We start from the raw sequence: 11,048 nt of genomic DNA, 5'->3' as shown, positions 1-11,048 counted from the left end.
TGTCTTCTTCTCGCCTTCTTCTTGCTGGATGGGTTCGGAGCCGACCTCGGCCCGACTGCCACTCTAAAAGCTCGAGAGTTGGTTCCACCGGCTCGAGGCTCCCTTTATATCCCACAATGCTAGGCGAGAGTTACCTCAGATCTCGTTTGTAAGCTAACCCCAGCTTATAATAGTAACAGAATAACTATAACAGAGTCCACCTCTAACAACAGGGAGAAAGAAGGGTGACCTACATCCTGATTCAGGAAATATGCAAAGCAGCATATGCCTAAGTAAAGAGGTGGTAGAAAGAGAGGTCACAATCACAACTCCTCTAGGTCTGTCCAGGCCAGGGGGAAGGAGGGTGGGCGAAGAAGAAGGCGAGAAGAAGACAACTAACATGGAACGTTATGGTAAGATCATAACTTCTATATGTTAAGTTGTGTATCTCGCCTTCATTCTTGCTGGATGGGACCAAGGCCCCTAGCACCTTGTCCCGGTGGCCTAACGGAACAGACTCCTGAGAACAGTGGAACCAAAGTTAGCTCTATGCCTAGAAGCTAAATCCAACTTATAATGAGAAATGAAAGTGTGAGGAGTAGCCCAAGTAGCGCTGCACAAATGGTGTCAATAGGCAGTCTGTCTTGGAAGGCTATGGAAGTAGCCAAAGCTCTGGTGGAATGGGCCTTAGGTTTGTTAGGCAGCTTTTGGTGTCTAATTTCATAAACAAGGGAAATCAGAGATGTTAGCCATCTAGATAGTGATACCTTTGAAACTGAAAGTCCCTTCCTGCCTTCTGCATAGGAGACAAACAGTTGGTCAGATTTTCTGAATTGTTTTGTTCTATCCAAATAGTACCTTAACTGACGATGAACATCTAGCCAGTGTAATTTTTGTTCAGACCTATTGGAATATTCTGGAAAAAACACAGGGAGGTCAATGCTTTGATTTAGGTTAGACGTCGAGGCTACCTTAGGCAAAAAGGACGGATTGGTTCGTAAGGATACCCTGTCCTTATGGAACAACAGATAAGGAGGTCGACAGCTGAGTGCATGAAGTTCCGAAACTCTTCTAGCTGAAGTAATGGCTACCAGAAAAAGAGTTTTCCATGACAGCAATTTTAAAGAACAGGAAGCTGCAGGTTCGAAAGGGGGAAGAATCAAAGAAGTAAGAACTAAATTTAGGTCCCAAAGAGAAGGAGGATTTCTTATAGGAGGTCTGAGAAGAAAAACTCCTTTCAAAAAGGCTTTGCAAAGCTTGTGGGACATTAAGGCAGACTCAGAAATACCCACATGAAAGTTAGAAATAGCTGCCAATTGAACTTTAAGAGTAGAAGGAGATGAACCTGCATGGAAGAGTTCAGCTAGAAAATCAAGGACTATTTGGATGGAAGCAGTGAAAGGATCTATGTCCCTTCCTTGAGCCCAATATGTGAAGCGTTTCCACTTACTCAAATAAATCTTCCGAGTGGAAGATTTATGGGAAGCTATCAAAATATCTCGAACGGAGTGAGATAATTGAGGAAGCCTGGCTAAGGTTGGAACTGGAGGAACCAAGCAGTGAGGTTCAGAGAGGGGAGGGAGCGATGAAACTGACCCGACTGGTGGATCAAAAGATCTGGAACTAGGTCCAGATGCCAAGGTCGCTCCAATAGAAATTGATGTAGAAAGGGGAACCACACCTGTCGAGGCCAGTAAGGAGCAATGAGGATCAACGAGGCCTTCTGAGCGATAGCTTTCTGTATCACTTGAGAGATTAGTGGGAAGGGAGGAAATGCATACAGAAGTCCCCGGGGCCAAACTTGGACTAGAGCGTCTCTGCTGGGTTGGCCTGGTAAAGGGAATAGGGTGAAAAAATCTCTGCACTTGCTGTTTTGGGGAGTAGCAAAAAGATCGCAGCAAGGCTGACCCCACTTGAGAAAAATTTCTCTCACAACAGAGTCTTTCAGAGACCACTCGTGAGGCATGAGAATAGCTCTGCTCAACTTGTCCGCGATTTGATTGGACTTCCCGGGGATGTGCGTTGCTATCAGAAAACGCTGAGAAGAAATCGCCCATTGCCATAATCTGAGTGCTTCTCGACACAGGGGGGTAGGACCTGGTTCCGCCTTGTTTGTTGATGTACCACACTACAGACATATTGTCTGTCTGGATTGCAATCGTTCCTAAGGGAAGAGAGTCTTGAAGGGCTTGCAACGCTAAAAGCACTGCTCTCATCTCCAGAACATTTATATGCAAGTGGCATTCGTCTGGTTGCCATGTGCCCTGGACCGTCCTGCCCTGATAATGCCCCCCCCACCCGATCAGGGAGGCGTCCGTTGTCAGAGTAGCAACCGGAGGGGGAGGAACAAAGGGTCTTCCCAACAAGAGCTGAGGGAAAGACATCCACCACATGAGATGATTTCTGCACGCCTGCGTGATCAAAATGGTGTGGGACATTGGAAGTTGCTGGTATGACCATTGTGTAAAGAGCATCCATTGAAGGATTCGCATGTGGAATCTGGCTAATGGAAGCAGAGGTATGGCCGCCGCCATAATTCCCAACACTTTCAGAACTAACCTGGCTTTGATTCTGTTGTTGTTGAAAAGGAGTGAGACCAGTTTGTGTATGTCTGTTATTCTCTGATCTGTTAGTCTCGCAGACATGTCTACTGTGTCTAGATTTGCCTATGAAGGTAATAGTACGACAAGGCGACAAAACAGACTTTTCGCAATTTATTGAAATGCCTAAGTTTTGACAAATGCGAAAAGTGTAATCCCTGGCCTTCAGAAGGAGATGCTTGGTGGGAGCTGTGAGGAGCCAGTCGTCCAAATATGGAAACACCTGGAATCCTTGTCGTCTCAGGTGAGAAGCTACCACTGCCATGCATTTGGTAAACACCCAGGGGGCAGTGGTGAGACCAAAGGGCAGGGCCCTGAATTGAAAATTACTGGTTCCCAGCCTGAAGCGGAGGAATCTTCTGGAGCGTCTGTTCATTTTTATGTGATAGTACGCATCCTGAAGGTCTATAGAGCACATCCAGTTTCCTTTTCCCAATAGGGGAAGGATGGACTGCAGCGTGACCATCCGAAATCTTGTTTTCTTGACTGATCTGTTCAAGATACTGAGATCCAAAATTGGTCTCCAGTCCCCTGTTTTCTTTGGAACTAAAAAGAACCTTGAGTAGATTCCGGATCCTTGCTGGTCTGCTGGAACTGTCTGAATTGCTCTTTTCGCAAGCAGCTTTGAAATTTCCAAAACCGCTAGATCCCTTTGAGCGGGTGGAACATCTGGAAGGGATTTTTTTGATTGATTTGGAATGCGAAGAAAGGGAATAGAATAGCCTTCGGAAATGACGGACTGTACCCACTTGTCTTGAGTCAGGGATAGCCAGGCTTCTGGGTACAGTGACAATCTTCCCCCGACTGCCTCCGAAGGTGGGCAGTCGGGCAACACCTCAGGGATGCTGAAAGGGCTTATCAGAGAAAACTTCTCGATTGCCCTGGTTCTGCGGAGCCCCCCTGCCTCGAGGGCGACGTCTACCATTGTTATTCCCGCCTCTGCCTCTGGCGGGGAACCGACTCTGTGTGTCAGGCGAAGTCCCTTGAGATTGTTTATGGAACCACATTTTCCCACTTTTCTGACCTTTGGGGTAAGGCCTAGAAGGAGTAGAAAAACGGACTCCGACGGCAGAAAGAGTCTTGCCATCAGTCTCGCACCTAGTCAAGGTTTCTTTCACTTGAGGACCAAAGAGAGATGATCCATCGAACGGGGAATTAGTGAAAGACGTCTTGAAGGGGTCCGCAAAATTGCATAGCCGCATCCAGGCATGCCTACGTAAGGCCACACCTGTCCCTGCGGCCCTGCTCGCTCCATCAGCCGCATAAGAAAGGAGGCGCATGGAGGAGTTGGTTATGGAATTCAGGGTAGCCAGCTGAGTGTTCATCTTATCTTGAAAACCCGCAGCTGTAGGGTCCTTCAACATGTCACTCGCTTCTTTGATCAAGTCCCTTTGAAGACGAGTAAAATGACACAGGTAGTTCAGCAAATGCATAGTAAATGTCGCTGACGAGAACATCCGCTTCCCGTACCTGTCCATGGACCTAGATTCCTTGTTAGGTGGATGGACAGGTACTGAAGGATCAGCTAGTTCCTTCTTAGTGGCAGCAGCAACCACCATAGCATCCACAGAAACCCCTTTTGTCAAGAACTGTTTGTCTGCTGGTGCCTTTATGAATTTGGAGGGTCTCCTGGGAGTGGGGTCCACTGAATCAGGAGCCGTCCATGCCTTTTTAGCTACCACCTGCATGAGGGGGTCAAAGGGGGGAGACACCCAGGAGGTGGAAGGACGAGAGCCAAACGCCTCAAGGTACACAGATTCATCCTCCGAAGGGTTGAGGGCTGGCCAATTTCCCCTCTGTTTGAGGATTTCCAGAATGTCTGCAAAGGAGACATCTTCAGAAGGGGAACGGGGGGAACCCTCGGAATCCTCTAAATCTGTGTCAGATGTGATGGACTCAGGTGAGTCAATGTGTTTCCTCTTACACTTCCTCTTCCGAGGGGGCTCCTCCGCCAAATCTGTAGAGGCCTCGGAAGAGGATGAGATCCCCACAGGGGGTTCCTGAGGAGCTGGCTCTCTGCGGTCCGGGATGAGGGAGTGAGTCGACTTGACCTGAGGCACCGTAGAGGGAGGGGCGGACGGAGCCGACTGTGGAGTAGAGCCAGGCTCTAACACACTCCGCATGACCTCGAACGCACCCCTGTCAGGCAGAGCCAGAGGTCCCCGCTCCGAGAAGCTGAGATCCTCCCTCGGCACTGACAGTGATGGCTCCGAGGCCGATGTCGGAGCCGAACTCACCAGCGCCGAAGCTCCGAGAGGAAGAGCGGGGTCGGACAAGGGTCCGATGCCACTCACCCCCTCAGAGCCGACGAGGGAAGTCCGGCGCCGAGATTCCTCGAAAGAAGAAATCGGAGCCGACGACGGAGCCGAAGACATCTGTATCGGCTCCGGCGCTACCACAGTCTCGGTTCCGACGCCCGGCCCGAGCTCAACGGAGTCGGAGGAGGAACATATTGATGGACAGGGACAGGCATCGACTGATGAGTCGGGCTCTGAAGCATTTGGGCCAGTGCCTCGGACTTAAGAAGTCGACTCACTACCCTCTGAAGGTCATGATCCGACAGCCTCGATGACCTAGAGGAGTGAGATTTATGGCTCCGTTCAGACAGCAGAGGAGATGCTGGAGCCGAATGAACGGAGCCAAGGGATGGTGACCTAGATCTCTTCCTAGATGTCGGCTCCGAAGGTCTGGTCGGAGCCGACAAGGGAATAATTTTACCTCGGCTCCAGCCGGAGCCGAGGGAACCACAGAAACTGTAGACTCATCGGCTCCAGCCGGAGCCGATGCAGACGCAGGTTTAGAAGCGTTAGGTCTCGGCTCAGTAGCTGGAGCCGAGGACCTAGAAGCCTTGGAGGGCTTCCCAGAGACAGAAAGGGAATCCTCAGGCTTAAGTAGACCCCTTAGGATCAACTTGTTCTTTCTTTCCTGCAGGACCCTGGGACTGAAGCCGTGGCATACAGCACAGGAGTCCTGCAGGTGCAAAGGCCCCAGGCAGTAGACACAAGAAGTGTGACCGTCTGTCAGAGACATTTTCTGACAGCACGCATCACACTTCTTGAAGCCTGAGACCTTTGTGTCTTTAGACATCCTATAACAAAAAAGAAAAGTGTAACCACACACACCCAGTCAGACACACTGATTACACTTATCTTATTTTAAAACTCAAAAATAAAACAATTAACTAAGTTTTAATTAAGAGCAACACACACACACCACTAGGGAACGGGGGAAGGCCTGAAGGGCCGAGGGAGAACTTTTAAGTTCTTGTGGGAAAGAAACGGGATTTTAAGAAAAAAGGGGGTAGAAAACCACTAAACTAAGGGAAAAAGTAGTTGAACTTAAAAATATAGGGGTTTAAGTATCCTAAATTACTGAAAATAGACTTACCAAGAAGCCGGTAGAAAACCAACACCTCGATCGCTGTAGCGGCAAACGAGATCTGAGGTAACTCTCGCCTAGCATTGTGGGATATAAGGGGAGCCTCGAGCCGGTGGAACCAACTCTCGAGCTTTTAGAGTGGCCGAGTCGGAGCCGAGGTCGGCTCCGAACCCATCCAGCAAGAATGAAGGCGAGATAGACAACTTAACATTCTGGTTTATATGGCTAACTGTGAAGAATGTGCATATTTTTATATCGGAATGACTAACAACATGCTAAAAGTCAGGATCTTACAACACCTCAGTAATATTAGGAACTGTGAAGAAAGCAATGCACTCTATAGACACATTAGCTTGTTCCCCACACACAGTTTTAAATTCAGATGTATAGTTAATGTTAGGGTTAATGACAGGGGGGGTGACATCAAGCATAGAACAGCATTGGCAGAATCCAAATGGATTGTAGACTTGAGAGCACACAGACCCCCGGGCCTTAATGATGTTTTACCTATTAAACCCGCCCTACAAAATAGGCAGGTGTTTGTAAGCAAGTGATTGGATGACATGTATTTTAAATATGGTTGCTTTTAATGTATTAAAATTATGTCTCATGAAGGGCTATCCCGAAAGCGCTTACATCAATAAATAGTGTTTTTTACTGGATCAATCTCAGCAGAGTCCTATTACTTTGTTTCTTGGATTTATCTTATTGGTGCTTGGACTTTGACACAACGTTCCTTCTTTGTTTGGTGTTTTACTACAGACAGATTCATGGAATCTTTCACATCCAAACACTCATATTAATTGATTCTTTCCTATAGAAGTGTATCTCTTTTGTGCATCTGTGAATTATTTTGCAATACACAAATGGTCTATTTTTCCATATGATCACATTTCTTATAGTAAAGTATTCTGACATCCACTTGCAGTGAAACTGACCTGCTTGCATCATAGTACTCTTAACTGTGATACACCTGTACCTACCTTCTTGAGTTTTTTATTACGCTTGTACATAGCTATAATCTTAAGCCACAGCTTGTTCTAACAGTTTTTTCCTCCGGGGCATGGCAATCGGACAAGTTAGATACAAACTTTGCAAAATAATGCATTTTATTTATTACATTTGACAACAGGGTAAGTAGACTGGTCCTCAGACCCAGTTTCAGCCATGACCTGGGCCCTTAGGGCAAGAACTGAAGTTGCAAAGCAAAACAGAACAGTGAAACAAATATTCAAGAATTTCTGTGATAAATAAATGCCAATTAGAACAATTTACAAAATGTATACCGACATGTAGAAATTTACAGTCTCAAAATATGGCATTTCAAATGACTGTAGCAGAGACTATACCAAAAAACAATATTATTCTCAATGTGTAGAAGCAGGAAGCTAAGCCAGTGAAAGATACAGATGCTGGTCTTTCTAAAAGGCACATCACTGCAGGGAATTCTGCATTAGTCCAGACTGGAAAAAACACTATCGAAACAGAATATTGCTTTGTTGACAAAAAATAAATAAACAACAACAACAATAAAAAATAAATTAAATAATAATAATAATTATTATTATTATTACATTGACCTGGCCAAAGCTATTGACACAACCCCCCTCTCAAGCATAGTAGAAAAGCTAAATAAAATGGGAATAAACTCATATGTCACCTATTGGACTGCCAACTGACTTACAGACAGGACACAGAAAATCAAAACAGGGAATGCTATCTCCACAAAGAGACCAGCTACCAATGGAGTCTCCCAAGGATCTGTGCTGGGCCCTCTCCTGTTTGGCATCTACTTCTCTGAAGTAAAAGCTAATACCAAAGAATTCTGGTTGACCAAGTATACAGATGACTGCAACCTAGGAGCAGTCATTGAATCCGCAAATGAATTAACCATCCTGTGGGAAGGTTGGTCCCAAATAAATAACTGATACCAGAATCATGAAGTGAAACTAAATGCAGGAAAATGCACCAGTATATCCTTTGGGAAGTCATCTACCCTGGGGAACTGCCACACTGACAATATGCCCATAATTCACCTGGTTGTTTGGGATTTGTGAACTTACATAGACAGTTACCTAACTTTCAAATAACATGTTTACTGTTATAAGAAAGTCCATCTATACTGCATAGCTTATAAACACAAAAGGACTGTGTCTGAATCTAGGGATATAATGCTCCCTCTTCTCAGCCTCATTAGGCCAATCATTGAGTATAATGCCCCCTTTGGCATGTAAAGATAACAGACACATGTAATGACTGAATCACCCACAGAGATACATTTCTTAAAGGATACAAGATATCTTACTTAAAGGATAAAAGGCATTAACAATATGTCCTAAATGGACCTACTCAAAATCCTTTCATCATACTCTGTACCCTACAGACTGCTAAGAGGTCATCTGCATCTGGCACACTAGGCATCCTTTGACCAAATACTAATGGATTTACTGTACATCAGCAAGTTAAATATCATCAGAAATACTCGTTTTAGGGATTTAAATATTTTCAACATCAACAGAACAGTTTGGAGGGACAGGTATATTGGGAAGAGGATACCACTACTCTGGAACCAACTCACCATCCAGATAAAACAAAGTGCTAGACTGAAGGTATTCTTAGTGAGGTCACTATAGTACATTAAGGTAAAATAATAGGCTTGAAAATAGTCAGGCAAGTGTTTTCATGCATGCATTCAGTTTCAGGGAAAGACTATTCATTTGAAAGGAAAACATACACTTGCTGGCTAAGCATGAGATGTGCAGAAATACAGAATGCTCCTTTCTCAAGGGAAAGGAATGTCTACTTGCAATGGAATGCTAAATAAAGAACAGGCTGTGAGGCACATGCAAGACAAGGCTTGGAAACTAAGGCTAAAGAGGCGTGTAAAACAGACAGTTTTGATATTATCAGGATATACTTCAGACACATTCAGGGAAGTCAGTAAGTTAGCTTTTGGACCGATATGTTAAAAGGGTCTTTACAGTACAGACACTCGAGTCCGAGTGCAGAAGTCGAGTCAAACATCCATACTATTCTGGAGGAAAAGACTGTTTCAGTTGATATTATTCAGGAGAATCAGAATATGCGTGCAGAAACTTTGGATATATTTATCAGCACTGTTATCGTTATCCAGCATTCTAGAATTTCTACAGACTGCTATTGTTCATCAGCACTGTTATTAAAAAGAGCATTCAGATATTAACATCTAATAAAACATTAGCCAAACCACAGTGTTTGCAGACTATATTGAGAAAGTACAAAGACTTGGCCGATAAAGGACACACTGGCACCTGTTCAGCACAAATTTGTGTAATTAACAGATAAAGACTTTCACGTCAGTCTCACTTCAGTTGTTTCCAGTTAATTCCAGTATAATACAGTCTTATCGATTCTTTCATAGAGTATATCCCTCTCCATATTCAAGTGCAATTTGGACCTATTAATAAAAAACTTACCTCAGGACTGTCGCTGCCTTATGACTAATGGACACTGGCTTCTCCTAAATACTTTATCCCATGGCATGGATCCCCTCAAATTATCTATGATATGACCTCAGTTATCTTCACTAATCACAGCAAATCCAAATGAACACCAAACGGGATGAGTTAATTCAAGCACCAAAGCATTAACAGTGTAGGCTAAAAATTGCCTATGAAACTCAGCACACTTATGAGTTCTGTTTATATATATATATATATATATATATATATATATATATATATATATATATATATATATACATACACACACACACATATATATATATATATATATATATACACACACACACACACACATATAATATATGCATACACACACACACACACACATATATATATATATATATATATATATATTTATATGTGTGTATAAATACACACACACACACATAAATGGGAAAGTACGTTTTTTAAGAAAAATTTGAAAGCCATTTTTTCTGTAATCCACAACTTTTTTCATTACCTAGGACAGGAGTTATTACAATAAACAAATTCTCACACGTCACAAAAAATCCATATATTCAAAATGATGACTGTAATGCTCAGGTCTTATGGCATGCTTTCATTACTTGTTTAGAGCTTTATTTTACATTTATAACAGGAACTTTAAAATGAAATTACCTTTGCATTAAAAGCTGAATGAGAAACTTCAATGATTCAGACTTGTTTTGTTCGCTGACAAAGCTGCTGCATGGAGGAAATGAAATTTAATTAAAAAATGCTCTCACTTCTGACAAGAACTACATTACCTTAAAAAATCTTGATAACCTCTCAAGGCACAATATACTTTATTTTGGGGAAAAGCTCACTTTTGTAATTTTCTACCCATCTCTTCCAAGCTCACTAAACAAAATTCAGTTTCACATCTTGTGTCCTTATGCCCACATGTTCTTTAATAGTCAGAGCACAGTGTAAATTGTATTAAGAGCTTACCATACCAGTAGATGCCTGAACAAATCTCAGATGAAGTATTGCTTACTGCTGGGAAGTTTCTTGTCAAGGATGCTGACCATCCGGGCCAGCATACTAAAGCTTGGGGGGGGGGCCTTCTTTTCATGCTATACATCTGACTCGCAACTGATGCACAAGAATACATGCAGGTACATGAGGGACATAAGGGTGCAAAGGTCCTCTCAGCTTTCCTGCCCCAGAGAGAGAAAAATGAGACTCAAGAAGGCAAAGGCATAGGAACTACAATCATGTCAACATGGAAGGAGGAAAAATGGGTCCACCTTGTCCAAAAAACAAGAAAAGAAGGTATAAAAGGGGGGAAGGGGGGAAGGAGGGAAGGTGCACATACTGCAACAGTGACCTACTCGGATAACCACTGTTTATGACAAGTTCTTATGCAACACTACTATGCCCTTCATTTGATCACTGCTGCAGTATTGCTCACTGTTGGAACGAGTATTGCTCACTGTTGGAACGATTCCTAAGTTTTAACACTAACAGAAAGGAAGACTGAGAAATAGAACTTGAGTCGGAATGGACCTGGCAAACACAGTTCTGACTCTAGAAAAAATATCTCGCAGCGCACAGTAGAAGTATGCATAAAAGACCAAGTAGCTGCTTCTAACACATTTTTAGAGTC

General features: G+C 43.7%; 1 protein-coding gene across 1 annotated transcript in view; it reads right to left on the bottom strand.

Moving 5' to 3' along the window:
* Positions 1-11,048, bottom strand: part of LOC122816730 — a 2,226,031-nt gene that overhangs the window by 1,527,868 nt on the left and 687,115 nt on the right. Inside the window, exon 9 of the mRNA XM_044089722.1 lies at positions 10,079-10,144. Within this exon, the coding sequence (XP_043945657.1) occupies positions 10,079-10,144 (66 nt within the window). The remainder of the gene's footprint in view (positions 1-10,078; positions 10,145-11,048) is intronic.

The sequence above is a fragment of the Protopterus annectens genome, chromosome 12.part0 (genome assembly GCF_019279795.1).
Source record: "Protopterus annectens isolate FY-2018-M chromosome 12.part0, PAN1.0, whole genome shotgun sequence".
Classification (NCBI taxonomy): Eukaryota; Metazoa; Chordata; order Ceratodontiformes; family Protopteridae; genus Protopterus; species Protopterus annectens.
This window is presented reverse-complemented; position numbering and strand designations above follow the sequence as displayed.